The sequence below is a fragment of the Bos indicus genome, chromosome 8 (assembly GCF_029378745.1).
Source record: "Bos indicus isolate NIAB-ARS_2022 breed Sahiwal x Tharparkar chromosome 8, NIAB-ARS_B.indTharparkar_mat_pri_1.0, whole genome shotgun sequence".
In the NCBI taxonomy this organism is placed as follows: domain Eukaryota; kingdom Metazoa; phylum Chordata; class Mammalia; order Artiodactyla; family Bovidae; genus Bos; species Bos indicus.
Genome location: NC_091767.1, coordinates 28,724,662 through 28,743,933, shown reverse-complemented (window position 1 = coordinate 28,743,933; position 19,272 = coordinate 28,724,662). Strand labels below are relative to the sequence as shown.

Here is a 19,272-nt window from a genome sequence, read left to right as displayed (position 1 = left end):
CCAGGAATTTGCATGCCTATCTAAAGTTCCCATGTGCTGTTCCCATGTAGGGTGCAGCTTGACCTGGGACCACACTTTGAAAACCCTTATTCCAATAGAGATCACACAATTTTTCATTAAAAGATACCTTCCCTATTGAATTTATGGAAGTTTTAAATGGTAGATTATCACAGATAATCAGAAACTCATTTTAATTAAATTTATATATTCAAAGTATATTTAACTTTTTATACTCAAAGTAATTATGGTGAAGGCCAACACAGTTCTGAACTCAAAACTGGATTTTATTATTTTTTTTTTAAACTGGATTTTAAAGAAGACAATTATGTGGCACTGCATGATGTCATTAATATGAAATGTCAACAATTGGCAAGTCTAGACAGACAGTAAACTAGTGGGTATCTAGGCCTAGGAGGCAGGAAATGAAGAGTGACTGCTAACGGTTATGGAAGTAAATATACTAACACCCACTGAATTTTACACTTTACACAACTTTATGATGTAAATTACATATAAAGCTATTTTTAAAAATTTTTTGGAAGTTCATACAGTAGCTAAGCAATGTTAAACAAATGTTGTCATTGTAGACACTCTTCAGTTCAGTTCAGTCGCTCAGTCATGTCCGACTCTTTGTGACCCCATGAATTGCAGCACCCCAGGCCTCCCTGCTGCTGCTGCTAAGTCATTTCAGTCGTTTCCGATTCTGTGTGACCTCATAGATGGCAGCCCACCAGGCTCCCCCATCGCTGGGATTCTCCAAACAAGAACACTGGAGTGGGTTGCCATTTCCTTCTGCAACGCATGAAAGTGAGAAGTGAAAGTGAAGTCGCTCAGTCATGTTCGACCCTCAGCAACCCCATAGACTGCAGCCTACCAGGCTCCTCCGTACATGGGATTTTCCAGGCAAGAGTACTGGAGTGGGGTGTCTATCACCAATTCCCGGAGTTGACCCAAACTCATGTCCAATGAGTTGGTGATGCCATCCAGCCATCTCATCCTTTGTTGTCCCCTTCTCCTCCGGCCCCCAATCCCTCCCAGCATCAGTCTTTTCCAATGAGTCAACTCTTCGCACGAGGTGGCCAAAGTATTAGAGTTTCAGCTTTAGCATCAGTCCTTCCAAAGAACACCTAGGACTGATCTCCTTTAGAATGGACTGGATGGATCTCCTTGCAGTCCAAGGGACTCTCAAGAGTCTTCGCCAACACCACAGTTCTTTCTTCACAGTCCAACTCTCACATCCATACATGACTACTGGAAAAAACATAGCCTTGACTAGACGGACCTTTGTTGGCAAAGTAACGTCTCTGCTTTTCAATATGCTATCTAGGTTGGTCATAACTTTCCATCCAAGGAGTAAACGTCTTTTAATTTCATGGCTGCAGTCACCATCTCCAGTGATTTTGGAGCCCAGAAAAACAAAGTCTGACACTGTTTCCCCATCTATTTGCCATGAAGTGATGGGACCAGATGCCATGATCTTCGTTTTCTGAATGTTGAGCTTTAAGCCAACTTTTTCATTCTCCTCTATCACTTTCATCAAGAGGCTTTTTAGTTCCTCTTCACTTTCTGCCATAAGGGTGGTGTCATCTGCATATCTGAGGTGATTGGTATTTCTTCTGGCAATCTTGATTCCAGCTTGTGCTTCTTCCAGTCCAGAGTTTCTCCTGATGTACTCTGCATATAAGTTAAATAAGCAGGATGACAATACACAGCCTTGACGTACTCCTTTTCCAATTTGGAACCAATCTGTTGTTCCATGTGCAGTTCTAACTGTTGCTTCCTGACCTGCATACAGGTTTCTCAAGAGGCAGATCAGGTGGTCTGGTATTTCCATCTCTTTCAGAATTTTCCAGTTTATTGTGATCCACACAGTCAAAGGCTTTGGCATAGTCAATAAAGCAGAAATAGATGTGTTTCTGGAACTCTCTTGCTTTTTCCATGATCCAGCGGATGTTGGCCATTTGATCTCTGGTTCCTCTGCCTTTTCGAAAACCAGCTTGAACATCAGGGAGTTCACGGTTCACGTACTGCTGAAGCCTGGCTTGGAGAATTTTGAGCATGACTTTGCTAGCGTGTGAGATGAGTACAATTGTGCGGTAGTTTGAGCATTCTTTGGCATTGCCTTTCTTTGGGATCGGAATGAAAACTGACCTTTTCCAGGCGTGTGGCCACTGCTGAGTTTTCCAAATTTGCTGGCATATTGAGTGCAGCACTTTCACAGCATCATCTTCCAGAATTTGAAACAGCTCAACTGGAATTCCATCACCTCCACTAGCTTTGTTCGTAGTGATGCTTTCTAAGGCCCACTTAACTTCACATTCCAGGATGTCTGGCTCTAGGATGAGTGATCACACCATCATGATTATCTTGGTCGTGAAGATCTTTTTTGTACAGTTCTTCTGTGTATTCTTGCCACCTCTTCTTAATATCTTCTGCTTCTGTTATGTCCATACCATTATATAATTTTAACTAGAGTAGCACCAGTTTTGTTCAACCTGAACCCAGGTAAACAAGTCTACCAAAATTACTGCAAAGTCTAAACGTAATGTTCAAAACTGGTGAGGTTATATGCTACTTGTAAGGCTATTAAAATATAGGCATGTAGTAATATTATTTTTCAAAATTAAGAGATACCCCCTGGAGTAATCCTCCGCACCTAGAAGTAAGGGTTCAGTATTCAGCTACAATTTCTAAGAAATTAATTTGCTTCTCCAAATCAGTTTCTGCCCAGAAATCCACCAGGGGCAGCAGAGCAGTAACAGTGGCTCCCAGAATCATACAAATACACAGAGAAGGAACTATTCAGATTTCTTTTCACCTTTCCCACAACATACCATTAGTGTGGCTAAAATCACAAAGCCTAAAATAGGGTGTCAGGTCATCACTACAAAAAGCACTAATTACACTAAATATGAATACTGTACACCTTGTTAAAACTTTCCTTACACACTTTCTCATCCATCGGTTATTTTCTGACTGCTGAGAGAATCAATCTATATCTTTTATGATTAAGGACATCTGTACCAGTAAAAGTTAAACCTGCAGTGTGTAATTTAACATAAAAATAAATTTAAAAGGGACACGTGAAGACTTTTTTCCAAGTTCAAAGATGATTTTAATGTTTTGTTACTTTATTATTTTCTCTTAATTAACCCCTACTTGCTTTTCGTTATATACCCAATGAACCTGCTAAATTAACTCTGATTTGCCTTTAGAGCTAAAAGGACTTACGTCTCATGAGTTCCAAAAAAGAAAATCGGTAGTTTGTTTGTGGGTGGTTTTACAGCTCCATCAGGAACTTCATCTACCTAAAAAAAAAAAAAAAAAATTAGAAAAATTAATATCTTTTAAATCATACACACTTAAACAGACCAGAGTAAACTGAAAACAAGACATCCAAAAGGGTATCTGCTGTGAAATAGACCGGTTCTACAGGTCCACAATCCCTTATCTCTAGTTCTGAAACTCAAGAAGCTCTGAAAACCAATATATTTCTCAAAACTCATGTGATAGCAAAACCTGCATAGAAACTGAAGCTGTTCCATCATTTCTTTTATCCATCTAGCATTTCTACTGATGCTTCTCTGCAGAAATATCATGTTAGATTATCACTTGCCATCCTAGACCTCATCACAGAAAGATGTATTGTATATGGACCACCACTACCATTCTAAAACCCCCAAATTCTGAATGTTCACATAAATCTGGCCCTAAGTACTCCAGATAAGGAACTCTGAATCTGTTCAAAAATTTTAAATGCTATTTATGCAGAGAGGTTATCCAAATACTGGAGTAATGTAAAACCAGACATTAAAAAGGTTAAAGCAGTACTTTTCCAAGTCTGAAACATATACTTATGAAAACATCTTAGACCTACATGGCTGAGTAACATGAGGTTACCTATTCCTTTTTCATTTCTCTTTTAATATTTTAATACTTCTAATTAAGTAAGGAAGACGGTATCAGGTACTGCTATGTCGAACACATCTATAATAGTTGTTACTCTCAGAGTTAAGGCCGTCAGACAGTAGTATTTAGCCATTATTTACTTAAATTTCATAATACAGTTCTAGAAATAGAAATAAAATTAGAAATAAATAGAAATAAATTTCTAATTTAGTCCTTTCAAAATTTCAAAGACATTTCAATTTAAAAAAATCTGTTGAACAAGGGTACAACCAACAGAAGACCTACTATGCTCCTTATGTATGATCATAAAGAAATGGTTTAAGAAAAGACCATGAGGGTGATTTCACTGGTTGGCAGTCTGAAGGTTTCAGCCATCAATAAGAATCATTAGCACCCAACACCTTAGGAACTTAATTTCCTCACCTATAAAGACTGTACCGTCTTTTCGGCTTTGTCACAAATTGCGAAAAATCCTTAGGGGCCTTAAGATAAGGGATACTCCTGTCATCTCAGATCATATGCTTTCTCCCAGCAAACAGCTTTAAAAGTCAATGCAAATGTCTAGCACTTACAGAGTTTAATAAACACAAGGCAATTTTTCAAAAATTGACTTTAGAAATGATTACTGGTACAGGATTACAAGAAAGCACAAGACTTAAAAAGTAACGAAGCTTGGGATAAACAGAAAATGTTAAAATCAAAACTGGAACACTGGTGGTCACTTTCCCAGCTGCGACCTTAAATATACACTCTAAACTCTCTAAAGCAAAGACTTAGAATTCATAAGACTGGAGAAAAGATAGAAAAATGAATACAATTTTAGACACAGACAATATCAAATCTAAATGCAACTGTTTCTAAGAAAAAAAGGGTAAAAGAGACTAAAGTTTTCCATTTCAATACAAATTGGTAAATGCAGCATTTATTAAATAAAACACTCTGGCCCTCCTGAGGCTACTTTATTTTGCTTTTATTAGCACTGTTAGTCGCCTAACAGACTGAACCATGTGGGAAAGATGATTTAGAAGAGTAATTTTTAAAGCATTTCCATTTGGTTTTAAACTATACTGCTGCATAGAAATTTGAATGAAGATGTATCCCATAACCTCAGACTTTCTAACACCTCAAAATAATCAGGCTCAAACCACAAAAAATGTTCTCTTAGAGGGGCCTTAAACCTTCTCAGTTTGCCTATCCTCCACTTAAACATGAAATAGTTTTTTAGCGCATGACTTACGTACTAAGGATGGGGGGGATGATAAGGAAATTCAGTTTACATCTATTGCTCTGAGAACTTTACAATCTATTTGGAAGTCAAAGAATCCACATAGAGTAAAAGAATCCACATAGAGTTAACAAAGGAAACAGTGTCAAATATACAGACAAAAATTATGATTAAGGATTTTTCCACTAAGACTCCAAGTGAAAAGGTAGACTTAATAGACTAGGGGGAAAAAATTCTTTCCAGGTTGGAAGGATATCTATAAACCTGACTTACAGCTGGGTGGGAAAAATTAAGAAATGGTGAACATTTTACACTTGGATAGCACTCAGCAACTCCATGATTCTTTGTAACCAATGGCTTATTTTTCCTCCCAGCTGACATAATTGAAACTATAGGATTTAATTATCTTTAAGAAACACACTCCTCAAAGAAGAGTAAATCAGTGGAAATTACAGCTTTAGAATATCATGTGTATATTTAAAAAGGCTCTTGAGCTTACTGAGTTCAACCTTTTTCAGGTTCTATCACTATATTAGAAGTATAAAAGATCTTTCTGAAAATGGTGCTTTTTTGAAAGACAGTCTCAATTCCTAAATGTCACAAAAAAATCCTGAGTTCTGAATCACCTCTCTGTACTACATGCGAACCAAGGAATGTGGGTTTACTCTTCCTTTCACCTATGGGAAACAATCAGAGGTGGAACAACTTCTTCAAGGTCATAAGGCAAACTTCACCAATAAAAACTTAAAAACGAATTTTCTAGACTTTCTCTGATGCTACCTTATTGTAAAATTTTCCAGAATACCCAGTCCTAGCTTTCACTGAACCAGTCGATCCAGAAGGCCTCATTAACTATAAAACAGGAAAGAATACCTATGAATTCAATTTAATTCCATACAACCTTTTGACACCCAAGTTTGCATAGATTCCGTTGCTATTTTGGATTTTACTCAAAATTAGGAAAATGTCGCCGATTCTTTACCGTCTGAGCCACCAGGGAAGCCAGTTTTTTTTAAACACAAAATCCGTATTTGTTTTCACCTACAATGGAACATTAATGGCATCATCTTTAAATATTTCCTATTAAGAAAACCTGCCAAAGTCTGTCCACAACCATAGGAAAACACCTAAGTATGCCAAAACACCTGGATTTTTAAATTACACAGAAGATTAGTGGGCAAAAAACTAAAAAGATCAGGTTACAAATGAGACGAAAGGAAAGAGAGGGAGAGAAAGGATACGAGGGGGAGGAAAAAAAAGAGAAAAGGGTAGGAAGTAGGCCTCTGAGGAAGGTAGCACCGCTAAACACGAAGGCTAAAAATCACTTACTCGAGCTGGCCAATGAGGATAACCTTTCATCTTGGCAAAGATGAGGTCCCCAGGTTTGAAGTCGCGAGTCATGTTTCAGGGGCGAGGCCGAGGGTCCGAAGCCCAGGGAGGAGGTGCGGCGGTGCGGACTGCGAGGGGATGCGGGAGGGCGGTCGGGAGCCGCGGCTCCCGCGATGGCGGGAGGGGGAGGATGCCTCGGGGTGCCCCGACGCGCCTGCGAGGGAGAGCACCGAGGGCGGTTAAAGCTCAGAAACCCGGAGGGAGGGGCCGTACGGGGAGCGACGGGGGAGGGGAGGCCAGAGGAGGGGTAGGGGTGGGGGGTGGGAGAGTGAGGGGGAGAGCCGCCTCCCGCTCCTTGCCCGTGAGTGCGCGGCCTCCGCAGCCCAAGAGCTACCCCTCCAGGCTTCGCAAGGTCCACCGCTCGACGACCGAAAAGACGCCACCACCTGAGGCAGAGATGCTTCTCAGTCCCCTATTCCCTTTTCTCCCGCCCCATCGTTCCTCAGTCTTTTTTTTTCTCCCGAAGCTGAAGCCCCAAGAGGGTGGGAGGTCGGCGAGAGGAGGAGGGGGCAGAAAAAAGATGGCAAAAGGCAGGGGAGCGTTGCCCTTCCATCCACACACGGCCTCTCCCACAGCCTTCTTCCCGACGGTCGCAGCCCCGGGCCGAACCTCGACTCCCCGGCGGGCCTCGGCCACTTCCCAGCTAGAGCCAGGAGTGAGGCCACCGAGGGGGGGCGGGGCGAGTCCCCGCCGCCCGCTCACCTGCCGGGGCCGCGGGCGCTGAGGCTGCGGTGGCGGGCCGGCCGCCTCCGTCCGCGTCCACGCAAGCCACCTGCGCCACCAGCTGCCGCAGAGCCGTCTCAACGGCTCCGAATAACAACCGCCGCCGCCGCTGCCGCCGCCGCTGCTGCGCTGCTCCCGCGCGGCTCCCGCTCGGCGCCCGCTAGCACTGGGGCGGGACCAATTGCTCGCCGACGGAGGGGGAGATAACGCAGCACCCGCCAAAGGTGTGTAGCCTCGACACGGAGCTTCAGGAGACCCTAGATCCCCAAGTTCGCTTTTTCCTAACGTTTGCAGCCTGATGGAGAGAGAGACGGGTGCGAAGAACAAAGAAGTGGGTGCAAACAGTTCGGCCCGCTGTGGCTCCCCCCTGCGGTTTGCGGAGTGGTCGGGCCCGGCCCGCCCCTGCTGGCTGCTCTGCGTGTGTGTATTTGTATGTGTACTGTATGTAAAAGGCGGGGAGGGAGGAAACGATTGTTGTGGACTGGCTTTGGGGGCGGGTGTCCGGGCCTCCAGCCCTCGGCTGTGTGTTAGAGAGAACCTGGCAGCCGAAAGCTGCGTGTTCTTGCGTCGTTTCCCAGGGTGGAGAGGTTTTTAATGCTGCACTTGCGCTGTTTGCACCATCCAAAAAAGAACTGTACAAAAACCCATAGATGAAATCGGAGCATGAGGCGGTTGCACGGTGTGCAGCTTGCAGGCCTCTTAAACCTCGCTGAAGGGGCCCTGCAGTCTTTCCTTGAAATTGTAATATGAGAAAGCCCCATTTCTTTTAAATTTAAAGCACCAAGAACTATTGAGAAATATGAAATCCTAACGAATGCAAAACCTGCAGGCTAGAAAACAATGACAGGAAAGCATAAGCCATTTAGATAGGATGTGGGTTTGGGCATTACCAAATTTTGGCTGCATCTAAATTTTATTTTCCTAGTAAAAGGGTAGCTGGTAGGTGGTACTAAACCTCAAATGTTTCTCTCTCAAAATATTCTTCAAAGGATTTCTAAATTTTTTTTTAACCTTTAGCCAATACATTTTTAATAAGTTGGTTGTAATTAAGTCCAGCCTTCTGATGTAAGTTGATACTTTGATATTTTAACTGTATCAGAACTACACCAAAATGTCTTATTTAACCATTAACATTCACCCAGGTTCCCAATAAATGTAGCAATGAAAGCATTTTGAAAACTGTTACAAACTGATCTTAAGTTTTGTTTCATCCTTCATTGAGCGTCCCCCTACCCAAAGTGCCTACTGAGTCTCAAGCACTCTTAGATGTTAAGGATAGGACAATGAAAGAGAAGTACGGACAGTTCTCATTTACAACTAAATGAAAATATGAAAAAAGCATAAAGATATTAAAATATGTAAATAAGAGTACATAGCTCATACTTCTCTAAACAAAGAACTCACAATTGGGAATAAATCAAATAATGCGTCATATTAAGTTGGTAAAAATTGAGAATTTTTAAGAGATATGCATTGGCCTTTAAAAAGAATGAAAGAAGACATTCCCAATGCAAAATGTCTTGCAGGAGACTGACTCATATCTCAGCAACATGCAGAGGGCTCCATGTGCTGCAAAAGAGAAACTTGAGTGGCGAAGGAGAGGGAAGGGTTGGAGGCATGTTTTGAAGCTTCTCATTCTAAATTTGAGTTTGATATGATACATACCAAGTAGCTACTATAGTTTACTCAGCAACAAAGGTAAAGATGATTCCTTAAAAAGTTAACCTTGCTTGCTACAAAGTAGATGACAGTAGAAAAAGGCTGAAGATTTCTGTTGTATTCCCTAAGTGACTGGTTTCTGGACGAGACTGTTGACTATGAAAAAGGGAAGGAAGGGCACAGCTAAGTACACAAAGAAGTAATTGTCAGTTAGTCATAAATAGTGCACAGGAAAAAGTGGAGAAAGATGTATTGAAGAAAAATTCCAAGCACTGAGCAGGAGAAACCAAGGCATCCTCCAGCAACCATCTCATGTGCCCCCCTTTGTTCTAAATCCAGTGAGGCTTTGCAACTCAAGTGTGGTCCAGGGGTTTCACCTGGAAGTTGTTAGAAAAAACTCAGCCGCTCCCCAGTCCTGCTAAATCAGAATCTGTGTTTTAACAAGATCCTCATAACAAGATTCTTAGGCATATTCAAGTTTGAGAAACTACTGCTGTAGAAGACACTACAGACCATAGGTACTTAATACCAAGTAGGGAAGACAGGTATATATTAATAGATAAATTACAATTAATATTAAAAGAGAATTTATATTAATGCTTTATGATAGTATCAATAAGTAGAAGGAGTGGTTATTGAGAGCCAGGAGATCCTCAGAAAAGAAATGGAAAATAGAGGGAAAATAGGAAAGCATTGATGTTTTAGTGTTAGTATTGAAAAGAGAGAAAAAGTACAAACTTAGCTCTTGCTGTCTCTAAGTTCTGGCAATTTTGATTTTTGATAGTCTGTAGACAAGGAATAATTCCCTTTAAACAATAAGTCAGGGCGAAACAGGTGGTAGTTTAAGCCTCTAGAGAACAAAAGCCCAGGATCCCTGGGAGCCGCAGTTCCTGAGAGGAGGGGGAGGGGAAGGGAGCAGCGGGAGAGGGAGGCGGGAGTGTTGGGCTCCTGAGAGCCCTTGGAGAGATTTTCTAAACTACTGTAAGCTTATGCTCCTCTCCAGCCATGCTTGATGCACCCCTCCCCCATAGTCAGCCTTCATAGTGTGGATGCCAGAAAAAGTAGAGCAAGATAGAGATTAGAGGAGCAATGGGAAGTTGCAAGAAGAAAATACAATATTCAAACCAACTAAAGCCAAGGAGAGGGGGAAAGGAGATCTGAATGAACTGAGGGAGAAGCTTGACTTACAGTCTTTCATTTAATCCAGGTGTTACTATCCCCATTTTACAGATGAGCAAAGAGGCACACAGAAGTTCTGCAACTTACCCAAAATCAAACATCTACTCAAATGGCCAAGGCAACAGTTCAGCCCTTCAGTTCCCAAGTCCCTGCCTTTGTGTGATCCCACACCTCCTCTAGGTGGAGCAGGGGGCCAGCAGCACTGTGTAATTAGAAAAAGATGCTGGAAGTAAAACCAGGCCAGCACTCTTCCACCTTCCTGTCTTCGGACTTGAAAGTATTGCCAGCTTCAAATTTCCTCAGTCTCTGTCTGCCCCACCCCATTCGCAGCTTGTCCCTACCACCAGCCCATTCTGTTTAACTCCTTCTGCAGCAGCCGTAATGGACTCAAACCCAAAATTTCCCCATGAAAGACAGTCTGACCTCATCTTACTGTGACATAATTTCTTCATTACAGTATTTCTGACTCGTCTATACTTGGAGGAAGGCACTATCTTGGTGATCAGTGCCTGGCATTCACAGGCACTCAATAAAATTTGTCTCAATAAATATTTGTTGAATAAATGAGAGGAAGGGGGTAAGTGAAAAACTCTGACAGAGTCTCTCTTATCCTTTAAGCTGAGAAAGCAGATAAGACACTCTAGGGTACTTATATTTGTTTTGACTTTGTGAATATTTCATGTGCTTAAAGGTTAACCCTTTAAAAGCACTGACATTATTCATAGACTACAAGTACATTCATTGTAACCACTTTAATGGAAATCATTTCTAAGTAAGAGTTGATATGTATCCCCAGAATTAAGCAATGATAATCCCTTCCTTCACTTCCTTTATGTATAATGTGCACAAGTCCCTACACTAACACACGGTATTAGTAATACAAACTTATTGGTGTGAACAGCAATTGGTACTGAACTCTTATATGTGATATTTTAAGCCTCGTAGTGAGGAAGTAAGCAAGAAGAATGGGGAAGATAAAGAACATTAATCAGATAGTTCAGGGACTTCCCTGGTGGTCCAGTGGCTAAGACTCCATGCTACCAATGCAGGGGGCCTGGGTTCAATTTCTGGTCAGGGAACTAGATCCCACATGCTGCAGCTAAGACTCAGCACAGTCAAAGAAATATATATATATATATATATATTTTTTTTTTTTTAAAGAGTTGTCAGACATGTAATAAACCTGGTCTAGGCCTAGCTTCCTCTGGAAATCAAAAGTATTTGGAACTTTGGTCCTTAAGAAGGGAAAACCAGGATGTACTAGTTCACTTATGTTCAGTTGCTCAGTCGTGTCCAGCTGTTTGCAACCCCATGGACTGCAGCGCTGGACCATCAATTCCTGTCCATAGCAATAAGTTTGTGTTACTAATACTGTGTGTTAGTATGGGGACTTGTGCACATTATATATCATTGCTTAATTCTGGGGATACATATCAACTCTTAAAATGATTTCCATTAAAATGGTTACAGTTGTACTAGATGGTGAGGCAGTAACTAGATTTATCAATGAGAAGTGTCATTCTCAGACACAGGGGTAAGAGAGGCATTAATGAATCTAGGTGATCATGAGAACAACTGGGAAGAAAGCATTTTGTCATTTCTTCCCATTGTATACGTGGAATCATACACTATGTGACCTTTCAAATGAGCTTTTTCCACTCATCTTACTGCTGTTGAAATCCATCTAAGTTTCTCCATATACCAATGGTCATTGCTTTGTAAAAAAATTTATTTATTTATTTTTAGCTGTATTTGCGGAGAAGGCAATGGCACCCCACTCCAGCACTCTTGCCTGGAAAATCCCATGGATGGAGGAGCCTGGTGGACTACAGTCCATGGGGCTGTGAAGAGTCCAACACGACTGAGCGACTCCCCTTTCACTTTTCACTTTCATGCATTGGAAAAGGAAATGGCAATCCATTCCAGTGTTCTTGCCTGGAGAATCCCAGGGACGGGAGAGCCTGGTGGGCTGCCATCTATGGGGTCTCACAGAGTCAGACACGACTGAAGTGACTTTGCAGCCGCAGCAGCTGTATTTGGTCTTGCTGCTGCCTGTGGGCTTTCTCTAGCTGCGGCAAGTGAGGACTACTCTTTGTTTTGGTGCTTGGGCTTCTCATTATGGTGGCGATGCTTGTTACAGAGCACAGGCTGTAGGCACTCAAGCTTCATTCATTGCAATGCATGGGCTCAGTAGTTGGGGCTCATGGGCTCTAGAGCACAGACTCAGTAGTTGTGATGCACAGGCTTCGTTACTCTGTGGCATGTGGAATTTTGACATATGGATTGAACCTATGTCCCCAGCATTGGCAGGTGGATTCTCAAACGCTGGACCGCCAGGGAAACCCAGCTGCTGCTTTTTATATCTAAGTAGATTCTGTGGTATAAATGTACAGGGGTTTTTTTTTGTTTTGTTTTGTTTTTTTGGTACAGTTTCTTTTTAGCCATTCACCTATTGAAAGATATTTCGGTTGTCCGGATAGTTGCCATTACAAATAAAACTGCTGTGAACATTTGTGTGTAGTTTTTGTGCAGGTATAACTTTTCATTCCTCTGAGATCCATGCCCAGGAGTGCAATTACTGGGTTGTAGGTAGTTGCATATTCAGTTTATTATGAAACTGTTTTCCAGGATGGCTATATTATTTTATATTCCCACCAACAATTAATCTATCAGAGATGTAGCTTTTAGACACCTTCACTACCATTTGGAATTGTGTTTTTTTTGTTTTCACTGTTCTAACAGCGTGGCCTTAATTTTACTTCTCTGATAATTAGTGATAGTAAGCATCTTTCCATATGCCTGTTTACCATCTGTGTAATTTCTTTGGTGAAATGCCTCTTCATGTCCTTTGCCCATTTTCAAATTGGATTGTTTTTTCACTGTTGAATTTTGGCATTCTTTATATATTCCAGATAAGAATCCTTTGTCAGATGTGATCTGTAAATATTTTCTTTCAGTTAGTAGCTTGTCTTTTCATCTTTACCAGATCTTTCACCAGCTAAAAGTTGTTAATTTTGATGAAGTCCAATTTATCATTTTTTTTCTTCAAGGATGATGCTTTTCTTATCATGCCCCAGGTCCCAAAGTTCTATGTTTTATTCTGAAAATTTTATAACTTAACATCTTATATTTAAATTTATGATCCATTTGAGTTAATTTTTGGCTAAGGTTTGAAGTTTAGATGGAGGTTTATTTATTTATTTATTTTCCTATGGATATCCAAATATTCCAGCACCTTTGCTGAAAAAACAAACCTTTTGTCATTTAACTGCTTTTATACTCTGTTGATAATCACATTGTTCTACCTCTGTGGGATTATTTCTCTATTTCCTTTAAGTGATCATTGTGTGTTTCTGTCTGAGCCACCATCTTGATTACTGAAGTACTAACACACTGTCTTAATTACTGAAGCTTTGAAATTAATCATAAAATCAGGTAGAATGATTCCTTCTACTTTATTCTTATTTCTTAAGTTCTTTTCTGGCAATTATAATTTCTTGCTTTTCCATAAAATTTGTAGAATAAGCTTGTCTGAAAGTGAAAGTCGCTCAGTCATGTCTGACTCTTTGCGACCCCATGGACTATACAGTCCAGCAAATTCTCCAGGCCAGAATAACTGGAGTGGGTAGCCTTTCCCTTCTCTGGGGGATCTTCCCAACCCAGGGATTGAACCCAGGTCTCCTGCATTGCAGGTTGATTCTTTATCAACTGAGCTATCAGGGAAGCCCTAAGCTTGTCTATATCAATTTTGAAATTTGTATTTTGGTAAGAATTAAACTTACACATCAATTTGGGGTGATTTGATATCTTCACTAGGTTGAGTGTTCTAACTCATGAACACAGTATGTCTCTCCACTAATTTAGATCATCTTTAATTGTTTTCATTATCATTTGTAGCTTTCAGCCCACAAACCCCATTTATGGTTTGTTAGATTTACAATTAAGTAGGTAATTTTTTGGAACTATTGTAGTTTTAATTTCAGTGTTCACTGCCAGTATATAGAACTGATACTTGTATGCTTATCCTGAATTTTGAAACCTTCTTGAGCTCGTTTATTAGTTTTAGAAAAAAATTTTGTGAGATTTCATGGGATTTTCTACATAGACAATTATGTTATCTGTAAATAGGAACAAAGAATATACTTTATGTGTGATTTCAGTCCTTTTACTATTTATTTATTTCTTTATTTTTTGGCAGCGCTGCATGCAGGATCTTATTTCTCTGACCAAGAATGGAACCTGTGCCCTCTACAGTGGAAGCATGGAATCTCAACCACTGGACCACCAGGGAAGTCTCAGTTCTTTTACATTGTTTGAGGATTGTATTATGGTCCAGGATACAGTCTAATATAGATGTTCCAAGGGTACTTGAAAAGACTGTATATTCTGCTTTTGTTAGGTAAATATTCAAGAAGTGTCAATTATATGTGGAGCTTCCCACGTGGCTCAAATGATAAAGAATCCACCTACCACTGCAGGAGCTGTAGGAAACACAGGTTCAATTTCTTGGGTCGGGAAGATTCCCTGGAGGAGGGAATGGCAACCCACTCCAATAATCTTGCTTGGCAAATCCCCCAGACAGAGGAGCCTGGTGGGCTACAGTTCATGGGGTCACAAAGAGTTGAACATAACTGAGCATACACTCATTTAGTTTTATTAGCCTTATACCCTATTGGCGGAGAAGGCAATGGCACCCCACTCCAGTACTCTTGCCTTGAAAATCCCATGGATGGAGGAGCCTGGTAGGCTGCAGTCCATGGGGTCGATAAGAGTCAGAAACGACTGATCGACTTCACTTTCACTTTTCACTTTCATGCATTGAAGGAAATGGCAACCCACTCCAGCGTGCTTGCCTGGAGAATCCCAGGGATGGCAGAGCCTGGTGGGCTGCCGTCTATGGGGTCGAACAGAGTCGGACACGACTGAAGTGACTTAGCAGCAGCAGCAGCATACCCTATTGGATGAAGGCATTGTTGAGTTCTTGTATGTACTTCATTATTTTCTGTCTGTTTGTCTTAAAAATGTTGAGAGAGAGAGATGAAGTCTCCAAACATAGTTAGACTTGTAGTTTTAATTTCAGTGTTCACTGTCAGTATATAGAACTGATACTTGTATGCTTATCCTGTATTTTGAGACCTTCTGTCGGGGGCAACACCCTGACAGATCCATTGTAAGTTGAAAATACCTTGTGAGAAATGCATGTAATACATGTAACCTGTTGAATATCATAGCTTAGCCTAGCCTGCCTTAACCAGTCTCAGAACACTTACATCACTTACAGTTGTGTAAAGCCATCTAACACATAGCCTATTTTATAATAAAGCTTTGAATATCTCATGTGATCCATTGACTACTCTAATGAAAGTGTAAAACAGACAGGTTGTATGGCCACAGAATGTGTCTAAGAGTATTGGTTGTTTACCCTGGTGATCGGAAGCTCAATACTGCTACTCAGGATCACGAGAACATCTAAACCACGTATTACTAACCCAGGAAAAAACAAAAATCAAAATTCAAAATTTGAAGTACCATTTCTATGGAATATGGATCACTTTCACACCATCATAAAGTCAAAAATTGTAAGTGGAACCATTGTAAGTTGGGGATCTTCTGTATACAGCTAGGAACAGTAAAAGTAGTTGTTTTAGTAGAAAGGATTTAAGCAATATCAAATAGTGTTGGGGAAAGCTATATAAACATATTTGTAAAGGAAGATAAATTAATAATTTTAAACTACATAAAAATAAGAGGTGATTGTGAAAATATAAATTCAGAACTTAGAAAACCAGACTGTAATTTTATTTCTACTAACTCTATTCAGAAATTATTTTCCTTTTTGTAATGTTTGGGATTAAGAATTACTTAGTTTTGCATGCATTTAATTGAGCCTACTTTTCTCATCATAACATCTATAATTTAACATCATGATTAAGCAAAACATTGATAGTGGTTTTAGAGCATTTTATCCTTATGCAACATGATCCCTGATGAATGCCATAACAACTTTTGAGGACTATGCAGGTATATAAAATTTCATCTTTTTAAAAAATATTTATTTATTTATTTAGTCACGTCTGCAAAGCATGTGGAATCCTAGTTCCCTGACTAGGGCTTGAACCTATGGCCCCTGCATTGGGAGCATGGAGTCCTAAGCACTTGACCACCAAGGAAGTCCCTATAAAATTGCAGTTATACATTTCCTTTTTGTGTAAATATTAAATACCATAAACTACTTAGACCGCTTTATAATTTCACCTTAGTATATATGAATTGAGAAAGGAAATATGACCGTGCTCATCATAAAGGTCAAGTGTGGATAGGTATATACCACATGCCTGTGGTACAGTTGCCCAAACAATGGCAAGGCTGAGGAATGGTCAAAAAAGTTGTGCAGGAGTGATGTTAAGAAGCTGTCATGTGTTTTCTTCACTGACATTTCAGGTAAAGAGAAAACTAAGATGTAGAATTGGTTGTGAAAGATGTGAAACTCAGCTTCTCATTCAGTGTGGTCACTTCACTTCTGCTTACACTGGTAGAGTTTCTCAAGTTCAAATCAATATCTTTTCACTGGCTCTGTGTCTTGCCTCCTGGGGCTTCCCTGGTGGCTCAGTGGTAAAGAATTTGCCTGCCAGTAGAGGAGATGTGGGTTCCATCCCTGGGCCAGGAAGATCCCTGGGAGAAGGAAATGGCAACTCACTCCAGTATTCTTGCCTGGAGAATCCCATGGACAGAGGAGCCTGGCGGGCTACATACATAGGGTCACAGAGAGTTGGACACGATGGAGCACATAGCACCATACATTTTTCAAGGAATTTTTTTTTCCTGTTTTCATATTACTTAACGAAAGCTAAAGGAGCTGTATTTAAGATAACACTTCTTCTTTTTTATTCTGGTAAAATATAACATAAAGCTGACCATTTTAACCATTTTAAAGTATACAGTTCAATAACATTAAAGTTACATTGTTGTGCAACTATCACTGCTCTGCATCCACAGATCTCTTTCTTCATTCTAAAATGAACACCTCTTGTCCGAACTTACTAGTAGGAGAGTGGGGTTGTTGAAGTAGAAAGGAAATTAGAAAGAAAGTATATTCTATATTCTGGTATATTCTATGGCCCTAATAGAAAGAGAGTGTGAGCAGAAGGATGTTGCCCATGGTTAACAATCTGCCACCAGAAGTCACGAAGAGATGTGTGGAGCTGCTGCTGCTGCTGCTGACTCGCTAAGTCATGTCCAACTCTTTGCAGCTCTCTGTAGCCTGTCAGGCTCCTCTGTCCAGGAGATTTTCCAGGCAAGAATACTGCAGTGAGTTGCCATTTCCTTTTCCAAGTGATCTTTCCGACCCAGGGATTAAACCTGCATCTCCCCCTTGGCAGGTAGATTCTTCACCACTGGAAATCAGTCCTGAATATTCATTGGAAGGACTGACACTGAAGCTGAAACTCCAATACTTAGGCCACCCGATGTGAAGAACCGACTCATTGGAAAAGACCCTGATGCTGGGAAAGACTGAAGGTAGGAGGAGAAGGGGATGATAGAGGATGAGATGGTTGGATGGCATCACCGACTCAATGGACAGGAGTTTGAGCAAGCTCTGGGAGTTGGTGATGGGCAGGGAAGCCTGGCATGCTGTAGTCCATGGGGTTGCAAAGAGTCAGACACGACTAAGCAACTGAACTGAATTGAACTGAGCCACCTTGGAAGCACAGAGAGTTCATATCTATTCCATGTGGTACCTGCAGGGGGCTGAGCCATCCAAGATATAAGTGAAACTTACACATCTGATGCCTCAGCTAGGTTACTTCAGATTGCTAGAGGCTGGCTGGAAGGGCTCAACATAGGTCATGGAAAACAGGGGACCTTGCTTTTTGTGTTTGGTTGGGCTCCTCAGGTCTTCACTCTCTAGTCTTGTGCCCTCACCTCTCCATGTAGCTTCTGCATCTGGTTTCTCCCTTAGAGTGGCTGCATCTCTTATACGCTCTTTACCCGAGCATAAGATCTTCCAAAAATCTGCCACACCTTCCAAATACTTAGGCCCAGAACTGGCACAGTGTCATCTAATGATGCATTTTTTGGTTAAAAAAAGTCACAATAAGATACAAGGCTATTCCAGATTCAAGGGACAGGACTTCCACAACCAAGAGGCATGGTTCATTACAGGCCAATAATGTTAACAATTCACACTCAACCTAAAGCCTTTTCCTCCAACTCTTCCAATTATTCAGTAAACTCTTGCATTAAATATAACAAATACATTTCTGCTTGAAATACCTAGTGTAATATTCTGTTGACTGTAACAAAGATCTCTGCCTTATGTAATTCCAAATGCAAGTATTTTCTCTATGATTAAAGAAAAAGAACCCCATTAACAGTAGCGAGTTGATTTCTCTTCTTCTTACCCTTTCATGTAATTATTCAAATTCCAACATAATCCCTGTAGTTTTTCCACAATTATTTTTAGGAGCCCTTGTGGTTTTTCAAATCAGATACTTCCTTCCTAAAAGACCACCAAGCAGCAAGATTAAAGTTGAGTTTTATCAACCTTTCAAAGAAAGGTTATTCTTTTAGTATTTAAAGATGAGTATGAAAAGATCCCTGATTCATTATACAAATCCAGTATAATGCTGACACTAAAACATATAAAAGCATTTTAAAAACTTACAGATTTTGCCTTCTACAATGATGTCTGGATTTCCAGTCACCAAAGACTAGTCAGAATAGTCAAAACTGAGCTTCATCCAGGGGGAAGCAATGAACCTTGCCCCTTGAATATAAGTTAAAGGTACCATGGGAAATAACACATAGGTACATTTTAATTACATTCCGCTGGTTTTCTTGTTCAGCATACCACTTACAGTGCTCACTAAAGATGCAAAAATAGAATTTTGGTTAAAAAAAATAGGAAGTTAGAAAAAGATACTTTCTTAATATAAAAATAATTTCTAATAAGTCAAGATTAAAGAGATCAAATGTAAGAATTAGTTCACATTAGTGCCATGAATAAAAGCTTTTTATCTTTAAAAAATTTATTTATTTATTTATTTATTTACTTTTGGCTGTGCTGAGTCTTCACTGCTGCATGGGCTTTTCTCTAGCTGTAGCAGGCGGTACTCGCCAGCTACTGTGTGCAGGCTTAGCTGCCCCGCAGCATATGGGATTTTCCCAGACCAGGGAGTAAACTGGCG

At 40.6% G+C, this 19,272-nt stretch overlaps 1 protein-coding gene across 4 annotated transcripts in view; it reads right to left on the bottom strand.

The window, feature by feature from the left end:
• Positions 1–7,366, bottom strand: part of PSIP1 (PC4 and SRSF1 interacting protein 1) — a 40,815-nt gene extending 33,449 nt beyond the window's left edge. For all 4 annotated transcript variants that reach the window (XM_070794518.1, XM_070794522.1, XM_070794521.1 and 1 more), the window contains exons 1-3: positions 7,226–7,366; positions 6,464–6,677; positions 3,232–3,308 (exon numbers count right to left, since the gene is read on the bottom strand). In XM_070794518.1, coding sequence (XP_070650619.1) covers positions 3,232–3,308; positions 6,464–6,535 — 149 coding nt within the window. In that variant the 5' untranslated portion in view covers positions 6,536–6,677; positions 7,226–7,366. The remainder of the gene's footprint in view (positions 1–3,231; positions 3,309–6,463; positions 6,678–7,225) is intronic.
• Between the last annotated feature and the right edge of the window lie 11,906 nt (positions 7,367–19,272).